The sequence below is a fragment of the Aulonocara stuartgranti genome, assembly GCF_965226115.1.
Source record: "Aulonocara stuartgranti genome assembly, chromosome: 7".
Classification (NCBI taxonomy): Eukaryota; Metazoa; Chordata; class Actinopteri; order Cichliformes; family Cichlidae; genus Aulonocara; species Aulonocara stuartgranti.
This window is the reverse complement of record NC_138945.1, coordinates 23,274,170-23,292,008: the sequence shown is the minus strand read 5'-3', so window position 1 is coordinate 23,292,008 and position 17,839 is coordinate 23,274,170. Positions and strand designations below refer to the sequence as shown.

Below are 17,839 nucleotides of genomic sequence, written 5' to 3'. Positions count from 1 at the left end.
TGCATTGCCTAAGCCTATAGAGGAGGCTAACAATGATTCATAAGGTAAACACTGAGCCCAGTGGAATAAGAGAAACTGGTACACATGGATAAAAGAACATCATAAGACTGGAAAAATAGAGATAAATATAATAAAGAGAAAAGGACAAAAAAAAGAGTCAGTAGAAAGCTGGGCCACTTACTGTTCAGGATCAAGGATAAAGTACACAGTGTATTCAGTTTATAGCTCAATGCAAGAACAAAAACATAATAAAATGAGAAAATTGGCCAGTGTTCAGATGATAGTTTACTATTATTTTAGCATCTAAGGAGCAAAAAACAAATTGAAAAACCTGATATGGAGAGCTTAAAAAGGTAATTGCAGTTCTTTAGGTTTGTGAAGACGTTTCATCTTTCATTGATTAATTTGTTTTACTAACAAAAGGTGGAGAGTCCCGGTTATTTAAACCTTAGTGAGTGTTGTGTGCCATGGATATGGTCATTAACCAGTTATTGATCATGTGAGTAATCACATCATCAAGGTGTGAAAAAAGGGTGAAATCTTCACTGTCACCCGGGGTTATGGGTGAAATCACTGTGTGATCTTGGCTCAACCCATGTGAGCTACTGAAGTCACCTGAGTCAAGGCTGAGTGTGGAAGGGGGTTTAAGAGCCTGGGAAGGGATCTCAAGACTATGTTCTGGTAATGGGGTCAACGATGGTCGTTTACAGGGGATGTAGATGGGTGTCTTCACTCTTCTCTCGAACAATCTGTCATCTCGGTCCAAAATGTCAACATTTGCGTCCTCAAAAGACTGCCCATTGTCCTTTAAGTGCAGGCTTAGAGATGAGTCTTGGGCCCATGTGTTTGTGGGGTTTTTTTGCAGTTTGGTTTCTCTAATACTGAGGTATGAACACGCCTCACTGCACTGCCCAGCATACACTATGTTGTTTACCTTGTGTTTGGGAGTTTGGAGAAAATTCTTCCAAGTTTCTCTGACAAACCTGCTACACAAGGGTAAACAATATTGCTGTCCAGCTGTCTTTCTGTTTGTCCCTAGTTGGTGTCTGCCCTTCTCTTCTGTGCATTTTTGATGATTTAATGAAGGCCCAGTTGAGATAACCACATGTTTCAAGAGCTTTCTTTACATGTGTGGAATATAGCTGACCTAGCCAGACCTACCATGACCTGGACGACTGAGAACCTACACAGACGCACTGAATCTGATATAGTTCTTTGTGTATTTTGAAAGATCGGTTTCTTTTTACAATCACTTAATTCACTGACTGCATAACATTTGCTCATAGTTAATAGAAGGCATTTCTTCCTACATTGTGTAGCATTTCTTGCTACACAACCCCATTACATTTTGGCTTTTCAGCACCTTATACTGGATTCTGTGTTTGTCAGCAGTTGTGATATGGTGTAAAATAAATGCACTGGAATTTTACCCCACTCTTCTTTATGACGGACTATTCATTTACACATAGCTCTCTTAAGGTCACACCACAGCATTTCTGTCTGGACTTTGACTGAGCCACCTGGCCCCCTGATCTGCTCCGTCGCCATCGCTGGACCTGTGGCTGGCCGCCTGAACTCTTCGGTCATGAACTCCTGTGCTGTCAGCCTCCGGGTCGGCCCCCTGAACTTTTCAACTACGGACTGTTGTGCCCTCGACCCCCTGGTCAGCCACCTGAACAGCTTCGCCATGAACTCCTGTTCTACCGAGATCTGGGTCGCCTTCCTGAACTATGTTCTTGAACTCCTATGCACTTGTGTTTGGACTGAGTGCTCCAGATTGTTTATTTGGTTGTTTAGTTTCTTTTAGTCTCCTTTTGCCCTTTATGTGTTTCATGCTCCGTGTCTTATGTTGTCAAGGTTATATTGTCTCATGTTTTCTGTTTTATTTTGAAGGTCTGTGTCCTATGTCAGTGTAGTCAGCTTTGCTTCCTTTGTTTTGTTATGTCAGACTAGTGTCAGCTGTTTCCCCATGTGTTTCCACTTCCCCTAATCACCCTTGTGTGTATTTAGTCTGTGTGTTTCTGTTCATTCCTGGTCAGGTCGTCTGTTGTCCACGCCATGTTTCATGTCTAGGTTTTTCTTGTTGTTTGTTTAGTTCTCCCAGTTTAGGTTAATGTTAGTTTTACTTCAGTATCCCTTGCCCTTTGTTTGTACCTTTTTTACCAGTCTTATTAAACTGCTTGGTTTTTGTTAATACTCAAGCTTTGGTCCAAGTTCCTTCGCGTCTGCATTTTGGGTCCACTCTTCACAATACATACAGTCTGCCTCTGCCAAACACAAAGAACCATAAGTAAGCCTGTACTCTGTTTGGATAATATGGCGTTATGAGGTCTTTAACATATGGTGGGGCCTGATTATTCAATACTTTGTATCCTGGAGGTCATTAACCTAAGTCATTTTAAGTCATTATTATTAAAGTAATACTTGGTTCAAGAGAGCTCTGACTCTTAGCAGCCTGGCTACATTGCTGAAAAGAAATCGTTGGTTGATATTAGATATATATTAGAGAAGGAAGTAGATATAGTGTAATTAGATTTATTAAGAGATGATCGAACAAAAGGGGGTTTTCAGGAACTACTAACCAAATTCCAAAAAAGTTAGGAGGCTGTGAAAATTGTAAATAAAAGCATTCTGCAATGATTTGCTAATCTCTCAAAACCCTTTTTAAATTGACAACAGATCATAAAAAATATATCAAATATTTAATTATTTCATGAAAAATATGGGCTTATTTTGAATTTAATGTATGTAAAACATCCCAGAAATGTGTTATGTGGTAACAAAAGACTGCAAAAGTAGGTGGTAATAAAAAGAAACACCTGTGGGAATATTTTGGTTCTGGTTATAAAAAGGGCATCTTAGAGAGGCAGAGATTCACCAGTCCACAAAAGACTGCATCCACAGGTAGTGGAACAATTACAGAATAATGATCCACAGTGTAAAAATGTGACGATTTTGAGTATTGTGTCATGTGGGTGGCTGTAGCTCAGGTGGCAGAGCAGGTCAGCCACTAATCAGAAAGTCGGTGGTTCGATCCCAGGCTGCCTCCTAGCTGCATGCCAAATATCCTTGGGCTCGGTTCACTCTGGCACAGCTGGCTGCCGGTAGAGCCGGCGGGCACGCCAGTGCAGCCCCCTCTAGCTTCTGCTCGGTGGCTACTGGGTGACCCCTAGTCTGGGGATCCCCAGCCCTTCCCATGAGGGTGGCACGGATGCCCCTCTGGTGGTCCTCCTTGGGCTCTCGCACTCTGGGGCCTCTGGATGTCTGGGGCCTGGATCTCCTCCATGCCTGCTTCATGCCCTGGGGGACAGGGCTATGGCTCTCTACATCCTCTTGCAGACCATTACATGTGGAAACCATTTGAATACAAGCGCGCTGATCCACACAGGTGTGCACACGGGTGTTCACTGTTCATAGACATAAACTACACCTTTCTTGGCTGCTACTTCAAAGCACATTGTGTGCTGTCTGTCCTGCATGCTGCACAACAACATTCAATATTTAGTATTAGTAGTACTGCTGTTTACACTTAGCTAGATTAACGCGATGGTGTTGTGTTTAGTATGTTGCTTTGTTTTTTTTTGCTTGTTTTCTATTCTTTTTCTCTCAACAGGTGATCCAGGAGATTTTTTTTCCCCTTTCTCACTGTCCCTCTCCCCTTCTGTTTTTCTTTTTCTTCCTCTTTCTTTCTCCCTTTCCTATCCCTCACTCATGTCTGTCCTGTCTGTAACAACTGAAAATAAAATAAAATAAATAATAAAAACAAAGGTCGATCAAGTGGACCAATACGGCAATGCCATGATGATCCATTTGGCAAAATAAATCACTTGGGTATCCTTGTTGGTCTTCAGACAACAATTGTGATGGCTAAAGAACCAAATGGGACAGGCAAAAAAAAAAAAAAAAAACCTGCAGGGACACCGGCCCTCGTGGACTGGGATTGGGGACCCCTGCTCTAGACTAAAAAGGATTGGGACCATTTGGCATGTTATCAGCACTCAATTCAAAAGCCTGCACTTCTATAGTGTGAGGTGCAACATTTCTCTACCAAAAGCCCATCAGCTAGCCTTCATAGTTTCTAGACCTTATGACCTGTTGTTAAAAGAAACACAACCCTGTCCCAAACATTTTTGAGATCTGTTGCTGCCATCAAATTAAAAATTACTTTTCCAAGTTCAAACATTTTGTTACTTTGTAGGACTCAGAAGCAGCACTGATCTCATAATACAGCTTTATTTATGGACTTCCCTACATAAAAATGTAAAAGAACTTAAACTGGGGAGATACTAGAAAATTGCTAACTAGGAAGTTACAAAGGTGAGACAAGGGACAACAAAACAAAGGAAGACTAAGACAATATATACACACAGATAACGAGGGAGGAGGAAACGGGCGGAAAACACAGCGGGAGCAAACCAGGAATAACATGACAAGGGAAGTTAAAGTCAACACAATGCACATGAGACAAGAGGTTATCACAATAAAACAGAAAGCATAACTACTTTTGAGACTGAGCCTAAAACATGCAAACTTTACAGGAACAGAAGACAAACATGGTGACAGAACACAGAGAGACGCAGGGATGTGATCCTTAAAGATAAAATGGAAACAAAACACACAGACAAACAACACCTTGGGTCAAGACCCAGGGATCATGACAATTTACAGCACATGTGTCGAACTCCAGGCCTGGAGGACCGCTGTCCTGCAGGTTTTAGATGTGTCCTTGATCCAACACAGCTGGTTCAAATTGCTAAATTACCTCCTCAACTCTTGTAGTTCTCCAGAAACCTGCTAATAAACTAATCGTGTTATTTGGGTGTGTTGACCCAGGGTGAGATCTAAAACCTGCAGGACACTGGGCCTCGAGGCCTGGAGTTCGACACCCCTGATTACAGCATCCTAACAATTTTGCAATTGCAGAAAAGAGACAAAGTAAAACTAATGGCTTAGATGCCATTAGTTTTTTTTTCTTCAAAGTGAATGTGCCGAGAAAACATGGAAAATCTGGAATATGAAGCCATTAAAAATGAATCCTTTTTAAGGAAGCCTATCATGTAGAGTCCTCATTTAGAATAATCTTTGTGGTCTCTCAGTCTGGAACCTCACACCAACACACGTTATGTTTAGTTAAGGGGAGCCAGCGCCCTCTGGAGATCAGGAACAGTATTACAGAAACCTCAAACCAAGCAGCTTGAGTTAGACTGAAAATGTAGAAGAAATGCTTAATAAAAGAGCAAATATGTAAGAATTTCTTTATTCCTTTTCTTTTTAAGTTATTCTGTTGAAATTTGCTGCTGTTGTTAGGATCCCTCTTGCACAGATGGCCTCACATTTGACATATACTTTGGTATACAGAGTTGCTCAGGTGCTGTTACTGCAAAACAAGCCCAAATGATCTCCCCTCCCCCACCACACTGACAGTTCATATGAGGCATTTGTGCTGATATGCTTTGTTTGGTTTTTGTTAAATTTAGATTTTTGTATTGATATTCTTTATGGCCAAAAATGGTCTCTTTGGTCTCATCTTGCAAAGGACATTGTTCCAGAAGTCTTGTAGTTTGTTCAGGTGCACTTTTGCATAGTTAAGCCGTGCTGCCACGTTCTTTTGAGAAAGAAGTGGCTTTAACCTGGCAACCTTTCCAAACACGCCAAACTTGTTCAGTGTTTTTCTAATTGTGTTATCATGAACTTGAACATTTGCTGAACATTTTTCAGGCATGTAGAGTCTGAAATGTAGCTCTCAGCTTTTGTAGCTTCTCTGAGCACGGCACACTCTGACCTTGGAGTGAATTTTCTAGGACGTCGACTCCTGGGAAAACTGGCAACTGTCTTGAATGTTTTCCACTTGTGAATAATCTTTCATACTCTATAATGGCATAACGGTATAATGTATGACTTTAAATCATTTGGTAATGGTCTTATAACCCTTTCCAGATTGATGGGAAGCTGCAGTTACTTCTTTAAGATCACTGATCACGAAGATCATATCAGATGTAACTTTATTTTCTAATGGAACTCATCAGGATGCATCAAGAGACAGAAAAGCATGAGCTTCATTTGTTTTTTGTCTGGATTATAAAAAATCTTTTTATTGTTTTCCTTCTTTTACTGTGTAATCACATAGTCATCATTCTCCCACAACAAACTCAGTGTGCTGGAAACCCTTAATCATTTCATGATATAAGCACCTCTTTGTCTTGTGTTTACTTGTTTCCCCTTTACAAAACAGCTTTTTATGTCAGTATAACAATGGTAGCCCTGTTTCTCTGTTGTTCTCAGTTCAAAGTGAACTGAGTGGAAACCCACCTTATCTGAGCCAAAAGGCATGATGCTGTCCTGTCAATCACTCCTATTCATTTCTCTAAAGACATGGCTCTGGGAGGAGTGGGTGGGGGTCGGGGTCGGGGGTGGGGGTGTCTCTTCCTGCTGGTTTGAGTTTCTTGAGATCTGATCTGTTTGCTCCAAAATGTACAGGTGACTTTCTTGTTACTATTTAAAGTGCTTTTGACCATTATTCATTTTTTCCAAATGTCTGTCAGTTTTTCTTTGGACATCAGCAGTTTTTCTCACTTTTCACTGTACTCCTTGTATGTGACCATTTTCCAAGGGGTGTTTTTTTATTTGCTGAACTGCATAACACTGGCACGTAAATCATTCAAGCATAAGAAAAGCATCTAACTGAAAGGATGAACCAGAGCTGTGTCTAAACATGAAAACTGGGCAAAGAACCAATTTTAAAACGTATCTTAAGGCACTTTTTTTTTAGCCTATCACAATAGCACATCTACAAAAGAAGTCAAAGATAGCACAGTTTGACAGGCATAACATTGCTCCAGAAAGGGGATTGCTAGTTAGCTATTAGATGAATGCTTAATATATCTCAGCATGGCGTGCAGTGTGACTTAAAAAAATGGAAAAATCTGGAAAAGTGGAGGACAAAAAAGACATGCCAAACCTAAAAAAAAAAACTATCTACATTTCCTCATGAAACAGGAAATGAGAGATGCATCTGGACCTTCAGTTGATCTATCTGCAGTTCACTGAAGCCTCATCAGAAATGGTCTCAGCTGGCTGTCATTAATCCATTCTTAAGGAAGGGAAACAAGGAGTCAAGGCTGAGTTGTGCCAAATTACACAAGAACTGGACTGAAAATCAGTGGCAACAGGTCTGATGGAGCGATGAATCCAAATTTGAATGTTATCTATATATGGAGGTCATCAGGGGAGAGTCACAACAGTGTGTGTCTGTGGAGTCTTTAAAAAAACTATTAAACACTTTTCTGTTTAATCAGGGCTATTTTTAGTCTGTTTTTCTTATTAATTGTGTTTTAATTGTTGTACAGCTCTGTGTGACATTTATATCTGTGAAAAGCTCTCTATAAATAAACTTTACTTACTCAACTTACTTACTTATTTACTTACCTGAATAGAAAGACACACAGTGGAAAACTATGACTCGTTGATTAGAGCGTGAACCTCAACATTAATGGAGCTGCGTGGGATCATGTGGGCAGAGAACAGAACAAAAGGAAACCAACATCCAAAGAAGAGCTTTGAACGTCCTCAAGAAGCCTGAAGCTCAATAAATCACTGCACCTGTTTCTCATCCCAGCAAAATGTAATGAAATAAGAGGCGGCTAAAGAGTTTTTTTGGATGGCACACCTTACAAAGCAAGTGGCATTTTTTTGTTAATGGACTTGGCTGTGGTATGATATGTGATAGCAGACCATCTTCCAAAGTGTACATTGGGTATTCCCAGGTCTCTCTGGATTCACTGGCTTTTCCAGGGAGTGGGTGTTGCTCAGTATTGCTAAATGAACTGTCTCAAGGTGTGGCCGCACCGCCGATCCCTGCACATAGTCATAAAATGAACCATGAGTTTCTATCACACCTGTCCTTCCTGAAAAATATAATTACGCTCTGCTCACACACAGGTATCTAACAGACACTCCAGGGTCCTATTGTTGCATTGATACGGTCAGAAACTCACCATAAATGAGCCAAAATGAGGAAATAAAGCCTTTTTATTTTACACGTGAGAGTTTTACTTTGTTCGAAGTATAGCAAAACTCAATTTGACACATTTTAAGTATATAAAAAGTATAAATGTCTACAAAGAAACATTCTCATTAATTATCGGAGTGTGATTTACCTAATGTACCCTGACCTGTTCTACAATATCCCACTCAGTTTTTACTCATGCTGAATTTTAGGGACTTTGCTCAGTTAGTAGGATTTTTAAAATATTATCTATATATGAATTTCTTCTGAAATAACCACAATGTAGGGCTATGAATTAAAGTTGACTAAGGTTGAACTCCTGCCCTTTGAGCTGTGCTTTATTAAACAAAGTAACTGTTTTAAAACCAAAGGTGTTATCTGCATATTGAAAAAGAAAAAAAAAGGTTCTCAAGTGGCCAAAATCAGGAACACCAGTGAAACAGGGAAATGAGAGATACTATGAATATGTAACCGCAGGCTATTAGGCCATAAGGCACACCTGCTTGCATGATGGCATGATTTCAGACTCTACGGACGGTTATCAGGTGACGCTCGTGTGAAAACCAGAAGCTTTTTTTTTTCTTTTTTCTTTCTTTGAGCTCTGACCTCTGAGATCCCTGTTACTTCCGCGTTCCGCTCACCTGTTACACCTGTGTTACTGCTACGCTCTTGATGCGACTCCTCCTCCGCCGGTGCACCTGTCCTGCTTTCGTGCCATGACCGAGGACTTCGAAACGTGTGATTTAACATGCTCGTCCCCATCGGGTGACCCAGAGGAGACTCTAAAAGTTAAAAGCTGGAGTATGGAGTGCGAGCAGCCCATTTTCTCCGCGCTGGGAGGCGGAATGAAGCTGCAGAAGACAGTCGACGCTCCGCGGCCGACTATGAGCGGCAGTCCCGGAAAAACCTCACTGGCTGCGGCCACCTCCGACACCGAGTCCGGGATCTACTCTGTTGAGAGTGAGCTGTGTGTAGACCACGAATCCGAGCTGGACTGGTTCTGCGGCACCGAGCAGAAACTCATCTGCTCCCACTGCGCCACCGTGGGCTCCTGCCAGGGACACACCGTGACCCCTCTGGCCACCAGAGTCACCAGAGTCAGGGTGAGTCTCGGGCAGCCAAGCAACAGCTGTTTTAACATATTTCACTCATAGTGATCATTTTCAGTTCAGGGGTGTATAGCTACAATAAATACACATTTTCACCCGCAATAATCTGCCTGCAGGTCTCCAAATGGCTTCAGGAAGGTTTCACTTTGTCTGAGTGGAACTATCTTTAAGGGCAACTATTTTCTTCTAACCCTATTTAACATAAAATGACCTTTTTCTGACTAAACTTAACAAAATACATGTTTAAAAAGTAAAAACACTTTGATTTAATTGAGTTTTTGTGAAAGATTTTGCCCATCATGACTGACAAAGTGTGGATTTTTATATTTCACCTACAGTTGTATAACCATAACAGTTATCCAGATAACAGTTATTATGAAACAAAGTGGCCCGGGTGTTTCCATATTTGTTAAGTTATTGTTTGTGTAGCTCTTAGGGCTTTTTTGGGAGTGCCACACTGGCTGATTCCTCTCAGCGGTATTTGAGAATACAGGATTTTCTTGCTGTGTTTCCAGCTGATGAATTCCACGTGGTTTTTAATGTGTTTTTATTCCTGAACTGCAGACAGTGTGCAGGCTATTTAGGTTTTTCTTTTTTTCCTTTTTCTTATCAGGACAAACTGGTGGACGTGTGTGAGAAAATGCAGCTGCAGGCCCTGAGGATTGAGAGGTTTATCGAGCAGACACTGGCAGCCAAAGAGCAGAAGCTTCAGGTGATCCACACCCACCCAGGCTCACCACACACTCATGATGATCTCAGCATCCAAATGCTATGGAGCCTGTTTAGCAAGTGCATTGTGTTGACATTTGCTGGATCCTGTTTCAGATGTGAATTTTTGGCCACGTTTTGGGTTTGTGTATAGTGATAGAAATTTCTACAAGCTGCTATCTGTTTCTACTGATCAGTCAATTTATAAATTTTTTTTCTTTTACTATTAGTATAATATACATATATAAATCAACTCTCTGAGCCCAAAGGGAAGTCTTTATTTTGACTGTTTTGTCCATCTAAACCCAAATTATTCAGTTCACATTAGAGCAGAGAAACTGAAGCAAATCGACATATTTCAGAAAAACAAACAAAACTGGGACATTTCTTTGATAAATATGCAAACTAATTGATTATTGGTAAATTTTTCTTTTGAATTTTTTTGCACGTAAAACAAAACTTAACATGCATTTACCCGTTTATTCCTTTATATGACCGTATGTGTAAGTTCTATAAATATTAGGAGGCAATTATTTATTTTCTCTTACAATTAAGTATTAACCCGGGGGTATAATAATGAAAAGATAATGATAATATATTTTATAACATGTGCTTCACATGGTTTAAAAGACTTTGATATAATCACTGACTTAAAAATATATAAAAATGTAACGGATGAAGACTGTAACAACAAAGCATGGGGCAAGTCTTGCTGATTCAGTGCACGTAGCAAAGTCTGCAGCCTCTCTTAGCTTAATGGGTGTTCAGGACAAGTCGTGCTTGTGCACTAAAGAGACCAAATCGAGCCTCAAGCAAACAAGAAAAGTCTGATAAGTGGAAAACTACCACCACACCTGAGCAGGAATCAAATGTTTCTGTAACAAAATAGCTTTACACAGTGGGGGGGGAAAGAGCGTGGTCAGTGAATCTCTGTACACTTTGCTGTGCTTGGTCAGATGTGCGAGTCACAAGTATCATTAACGAGCTGTCGTCCGTGCCCACCGTCAAGTGCTTGTGTCACTGCTTATGAGGAGCAGCAGCTTCCATTAGGCGCAGGTGTAGGCCAGTGTTTGAGTTATAGGAGAGAATACCAGATAGGAAGTGGGCATTAAAAAGAGAGACGACGTCACAGTATGACAAATTTTATGCTATGGATAATAGAAAATAAATTATATGCTACGTGCACTTAAATTTATTACAGCAGTGCAGGTGTTACATTAAAACATTTTAAAAAACAGACTTGTAGACCTTCAACCATCCACTACTGACCCATCAGGCAAGTTGTAATAAAATTGTTACCAAAATAATGGATACTAAAGGAGGGATGTTACTATGATACTAATAATGAGATTTCACAAAGCGTTTCACTTAGATTTACATTTTTTTTAAAGTCTGTTTTTTATTTTTATTCTATTTAACTAAAAATAATACCCATGCTACTGCAGGCCAACATCTCAGATAGCTGACACAGTTTGATTGGCTCACGGTGTGCCGTATGTATATTGTCATGTTAGTCAGTTAAAGTATGAAGATGTGAAAATTAGTGCTGGGACTGTGGATGTGGCTTTTATGGCATTTTTCACGCATTTGTGATATTCAAAGAACTGTACAAGTGACGCTAAATGATTAAAAGAGAGTAAAAACCATGTGAGACTAATTCACAGGAGATGCACAAGGATCTTGCAAAGAAAAGCGTCTGGACTTCTTTAAGTTGCTTGAAGACGTTTCACCTCTCATCCGAGAAGCTTCTTCAGTTCTAAGGTCAAATGGTGGAGAGTCCCAGATATAAACCTAGTGGGAGTTTCCCCCCACAGAGGGACAAAAGGACCCCCTGATGATCCTCTAATCGCCTGAGCCAAGGTGGGAAACTGGGCGTGGGTTCCAATCAGCCAGAGTTTCGGGTGTGTTCATTGTGAAACCTGGCCCCACCTTATCATGCGAATTCCTGAGGTCAGATGGCCCAGGATGTGAGTGGGCGTTAAGGCGTCTGGGAAGGGATCTCAAAACTGGATTATAGATGGCAGAGAGTTGGTGTCGTAAACCCCCGCCTCTGTTCAAAGATGGTCGCTCACAGTGGACATAGATGGCTTCTTTCACTCCTCTTTCAAACCATCTGTCCTCTCTGTCCAAAATGTGAACATTGGCATCCTCGAAAGAGTGTCCTTTATCCTTAAGATGCAGATGGACTGCTGAGTCTTGTCCTGTGGAGGTGGCTCTTCTGTGTTGTGCCATGCGCTTGTGAAGTGGCTGTTTGGTCTCTCCAATGTAGAGGTCTGGGCATTCCTCGCTGCACTGTACAGCATACACCACATTGTTAAGTTTGTGTTTTGGCGTTTTGTCTTTCGGGTGAACCAGTTTTTGTCTGAGCGTGTTGCTGGGTCTGAAATGCACCGGGATGTCATGCTTGGAGAAAACTCTCCTGAGTTTCTCTGATACACCGGCTACATAGGGGATGACAATGTTGTTGCGTCTGTCTTTCTTATCCTCCCTCGCTGGTGTCTGGTCTTCTTTTCTGTGCCTCTTTGCTGACTTTAAGAACGCCCATTTAGGATAGCCGCACGTTTTGAGTGCTTCCTTTACATGTGTGTGTTCCTTCTTTTTCCCTTCAGGCTTAGAGGGTTCTCAGTCATCCAGGTCATCGCTTTGACTACGATGACCTGGATGACTGAGAACCTTCACAGACATGCACAAGGATAAAGATTTTAATTTTGGAGACAGTAAATGTTTCATTTTCAGTTTTCTCGTGCCAGATTTTAAAGGAAATCATTTTAAAATCATTGATAAATCAATAAAGGATTTATCATTTATGCAGTTGGATTCCAAACCACAAGTATTCACTTCACACTCATGCATTTCTTCTTCCCTGCTGTCTTATTATGCAGGCAGCGGCGAGCAGGGCGAGGGAGCAGGTGCTGGCTCAGGTGAGCGCGGCACGTGAAGCCCTGGAGGAGGAGGAGCAGCGTCTCTTAGAGGAGGTGCAGAGAGAGGAGGAGCGTGTGGAGCAGTGTCTCCTGACCCAGAGAGCCCACTGGGGCCAAGCGTTGACGAATCTGTCGCAAACACGCTCCCGTCTGGTGCACACGCTGACGCACACTCCCGACGCACAGCTGGTGGTGAGAGACTCGGGAAGCTTTAGCAGGAAGGGGTTAACAGGGGCGGCTCTAATAACTGTATCCTGATAACAGTCATAATCACTGAGAGTAATCACCTGCTTAATGTCTCATTTTTCAGACCAGTGTCCAGGAGATAGCTGAAAGGTAATGTTTCTTTTTTATGAAGCAATATTTTGTGAATACTATTTTCTTGCTCAGGAGCTGTATCATTAAACCTCTTTTCTCTGCTTCTCTGCTCAGGGTGGAGGAGGCAGAGGGGGTCGGGGAGCCCTGTGACACAGACCAGCTCAGCCTGAACCCGTGCTGCACTGAAAGCAAGCTGCTGAGGGGTCTGTGGGCTACTGCAGTGCTGCTCGGGCCAAACAGTCAGTAGATTTCTATTATACTTGTTAATCATTTTGTGTAAATGCAGCACATTCAAAATTCAAAAGCATAAAAGTTTTCACTGCAGCACTACAAGGTGTATTTACCAACCTTAAAAATCTATGAACGGAGTGGATTTTGTAGAGTATGCTCAGAAAAAAGTATAATATCCGATTACAGTTTATACAGATGTAAGAAAACTGCTCCTGTTCCATTACTGATTCTCATTGGCTCGGCTTTGAGTGTCACCGCCATCGCTAAGCAGCATGTCAAAGATATTACATTCATGCTGAGGGTCAAATGGTTATTCACGATGGAGGCATTTCCCCTGCTTCCTGTGATAAGTGTTGGGATCATCAATCAAAAAAAAAGGAATTATTACACAGAACACTTCTATTAAAAGTATTGCAGTATGTTACTTAATTACACCTAGGAGTAAGTAATTTGTTTTACTACTTCATTTCACATTTCTCCATAAAATCACCTTAAATGCATTGTCTCATAATCAGCATTTAACTATATAAACCTGAGGCTGCAAACACACAGATTCTACTTTAGACACATGAACAGGTAGAAACAGAGGCCTCATCATGTTGTTACCTGTTAAAGTTCAGGGTCTGGCTGCTGGGCTGGGGTCAGTGTTCACTTAGCTTTAACATCACTCTGGGTTCTTGGCTAGCTTAGCGTCTGTGTAGGTGCTTGCAAAGTTGAGATTGTGTTAGCAGCATAATGCAGATATTTCTGTCCTGGATGCAACCCCATTCTTTAACAACAGTACATTATATTCCATAAACTAAATATCCAAAATATGGTTAAAACTAGGGGTGGGTTTTGATAATCGATTTATCGATTAAAATCGATTCTGGCTTGGATAACGTGATATCGATTCATTAAAATCCTGAATAGATTTTTTTTAATATAAATTTATTTTGCCTGAAATGCCAGAATCTCAGTTTCGACAACCACCAAACAGCTAAAACAGTAAATGAGAGCAGGTGCACGGATTCTGCACAAAGACCGCCGACGCATCAGAATCGGTGAGATGTCGCCTTTCTCACTCGACGGCACGGACACGGTCGGGGCTGAAAGCCGACAGCTCGCTGATTCTGATGTTTTCTTCATTATTCCCTTGCTTGTTACGCACAAGTCTGCCGTTGTTTACAGCGCTGTCGCTGTTTTTTCCCCTTTTGCTTACTTCCAAAAAGAAAACCTAATTTCTGCCGTTCAGTAGGCTTCTGAACAAATTTCAACTTTTTTAAAATTTTGCAAAACGCTTAGCCGTGTCTCTAATAAAACCGCTGTAACTTCAGAGGTAATGTTCATCAATGGTTTTCTTTCGTTTTTGATGTACTGCAGAATATTTTTATAAAATCCCAGGCCAGGAAAATCACCTTCATGTTTTTCTGTGTTTTATCTTCAGCTACTTTGACACAAAGGCATCTGCTGTGATGCTCACACCTTTGCTAAAGTCTTGCGAGTGTCAGCTTTCTTTTTATAGATACAAAAATATGTAAATGTACTGATCTGAATTATAATATTCCTGACTGTCTAAGGCAAAATTTCCCAGATTCAAATCGAATTGAATCGAATTGAATCGAATCGTGGATCGAATCGATTCGGGACCTTGTGAATCAGAATCAAATCAGTGACGATACCCAGCCCTAGTTAAAACCAATTATGTTTTTTTGTTTCTCACATAAAAGGAAAGTAGTTATTGTACCGCTGCAGTGAAATGGCAGAGTCAAACCTAACTGAAACTCAATGATTATTCTAAAATACTCTTTAAAATGTGACGGTTAGTAAAATTATGCCTTGAAATGAGGCATAAAAATAATTACCATTTTAATTTTAGTTTAGTTTAGCACAATATTTTCTGAATTAATTGATTTTAAAAAAGTTGTGTTATTTATTAGAGAAATAACAAACTGAGTTCATGTTTTTATACCCAAATTTGATCTGGCACTTGTGTCTGAGAGGTCAGGAGTTCATGAAGAACAACATTCAGCTACTAAAACTCATTTTTCTATTCAGGAATCCAACTAAATAATTTGGCATCTTAATCTAAAAATAAATGTGCTTCATTTTTTTTCCCCTGCTTTTTTTTTTTTTGTAAAGTAGTGAATTTTAAATTGTATAATTACATTTACAACAATTATACTAACATTAAAAATATAATTTTATTAAAAAATGTTGGTAAATATCATTACTCTTCATTTGCAGCTGTTGCATAAATGTTATATGTGTTGGTCTACTAAATTTGTAATAAAAGTTTTAAAAGCAGGGATGTTAGAGCTTGTTTATATAAATAAATTGAAGATGAATCAATTCTGGGCAGGAAGAATCCTTAGAGTCCTTATTTGTGGGTCCCCTGCAGTGCTCACGTCCTGCTCTACTATATAAATGTTATTGTAGTCCATTGTAAGGTGGTTGTTAGGCAAGTTTATAAATGTATGTGTGTAAGGAGTTTTTGGGGTGTGGTCCCTCTCCTAAAAAACGGATAGAATATCTTCAGTCAGGTGTTACTGTGGTGAAATCAAAACAAAAGGTGTTACTGATGCACAAATTCTACAAGTGGATCATTTTAGGTCGTTGGTAGGTGGTTGCTAAACAACATGATGACATCATAATGCGTGATATAGATGACAACCTTCAGACACCTAAGATACACATGTGTGCTACTCCTGCTGTGTAGGGTGAGTATGCAGAAAGACAGAGGTTTCATAATAAGATGATGACAACGTCACTCTCATTGTCATACAGACACAGACTGACGCCCTACAAAATATCCCTGCTAACTGTAGCAAATTGAACATAAAGCACATACAGTACTTACATTTATTTTTTAGCGACACAAATTTAAGCATGTAATCACCCATTTATCTCCAAAGATGATCTGATTTCCTAATGCGTGTGTGTTTGTTGTGCCTGGACATCTGAATGTAGGGTAAACTGAAACTACTTGTGCAACTTAGAAATTCAGGAGTTACTGGTATATCAGGAAGATCTGGAAGATGAACGGGGCAGTACTGTAAAGTAATTCCAGGTATTCTGTGTTTGGAGAAGAGGCCATGTGCCATCTGTTTGGCAGCGCTCGGAATTTGCTTGATGTCCTGTTTATATTCTCTGTATTCATGCATATTCTCATGTTTAATAACGAAACAATATAAAAACAAAAACATGATAGTAATCCACCCTTTTCCTTTCTTCTCACAGCTTCTGGATCATCATGTTTAAAGTTCGATGAGCGCACAGTCAGCCCTCTTCTCTCTCTGTCTGAGGACTTCTGCACTTTAACTTTCCTCCACAAAAAACCGCGGCAGTCTCCACCCTACGACCCAGCACGATTTGACTCTTGGCCCAACGCCTTAGGCTCGGTGTCTATGTCCTCTGGCACCCACAGTTGGGTGGTAGACGTGGGCCAGAGCGGCGCCTTTAAAGTCGGGGTCTGCTACGCCTCCCTGGAGCGCAAAGGTTCTGGGAACGAAGCTCGACTGGGCCACAACAGTCAGTCCTGGGTGCTGTCTCACTACGACGGAGACTACTCCTTCTGCCACGCAGGGAAGAAGGTGCCGCTACAAGTGGCGAGGAGGCCAGAGAGGGTGGGCCTGCTGCTGGACTGGCAAAGTCAGACGCTGCTGTTTTACGAGCCACACTCCTGCGCTGTGCTGTACTCAGTCTCACAGAACTTCAGTGCCCCGCTGCTGCCGGCCTTTGCCGTGACTGACCGCAGTATCACCATACTGCACTGATGGACACCCCCCCCCCCCCCCCCCCCCACACACACACACACACACACACACAGACAGAGTTATATAGTGCCAAAATTGCTAAATGAGCATTAATGATGTGAAGAAACCACAAAGAGAAACAACGTCCTCTAATGTAGATTTAATTAGCAGCTTTGCTGTGTGAGCAGTAATGAGAACTCCAGACACTCAGTTTCTATTTATTCAGTCCTGCTGTAGACACCTTTATTTTTTACTGTTTCTTATTATTTTAGGCTTAAACGTATTTGTGAGCTGATTCCATTATAAAGTAGTGTTGTTATAGTAATAACATTTTTTTAATAAAGAATATTTGTGTTTTTAGTATGATTACATGTTGCTAAGAAGTATCCACAAAGAAAACATCGCTTATTCTGGTTGATCCAGGACTATTTTAAATGTGGAAAAGAAACTCCCTTTAACAATAATCTGAAACTGTTTTGTATTGTCAAAATTTTAGATGTTATGTGGTGAGTAAAGGAGTTACTAAACTTGACTCTTTTATTACTTGAGTCTAATATTACCCTGTTATTTCTTTGAGCCGCAGCAGTGTTCGATGTTGTGTATGTGTGGCATGTCCACTGGGATACAGTGAAGCACAGCGTAGTGTTTAAGTTGGATTTTTGGTACTTTCAGGCAGCGGGAAAGGCAATCAGGAGGAAGCTGGCGCAAATAATCCAGCTACTGGTCATTTTCCACATGTAAATATATGAGAATGATACTTCTTGATAAATCTTACATAAAAAGGGGCATTTGTGAAGGTTCAAAGAGAATGGA

At 40.8% G+C, this 17,839-nt stretch overlaps 1 protein-coding gene across 1 annotated transcript; it reads left to right on the top strand.

Annotated features, from left to right (window-relative positions):
• Window positions 1–8,529: 8,529 nt before the first annotated feature.
• Window positions 8,530–17,540, top strand: bspry (B-box and SPRY domain containing). The gene is made up of 6 exons (XM_082539676.1): window positions 8,530–9,108; window positions 9,728–9,826; window positions 12,705–12,935; window positions 13,054–13,079; window positions 13,176–13,300; window positions 16,512–17,540. Exons 1-6 carry the CDS (start codon window positions 8,722–8,724, stop codon window positions 17,045–17,047), a joined length of 1,404 nt encoding a protein of 467 aa, XP_082395802.1. The 5' UTR covers window positions 8,530–8,721; the 3' UTR covers window positions 17,048–17,540.
• Window positions 17,541–17,839: the final 299 nt, after the last annotated feature.

What these genes read in the sequence shown, in the direction of transcription:
- bspry (XM_082539676.1), top strand. Translation starts at nt 8,722, where the DNA reads ATGACCGAGGACTTCGAAACGTGTGATTTAACATGCTCGTCCCCATCG. An exon ending in CTCCCGACGCACAGCTGGTG is followed by an intron (nt 12,936 to 13,053) that starts GTGAGAGACTCG and finishes CTCATTTTTCAG; the next exon opens with ACCAGTGTCCAGGAGATAGC. An exon ending in GTCCAGGAGATAGCTGAAAG is followed by an intron (nt 13,080 to 13,175) that starts GTAATGTTTCTT and finishes TTCTCTGCTCAG; the next exon opens with GGTGGAGGAGGCAGAGGGGG.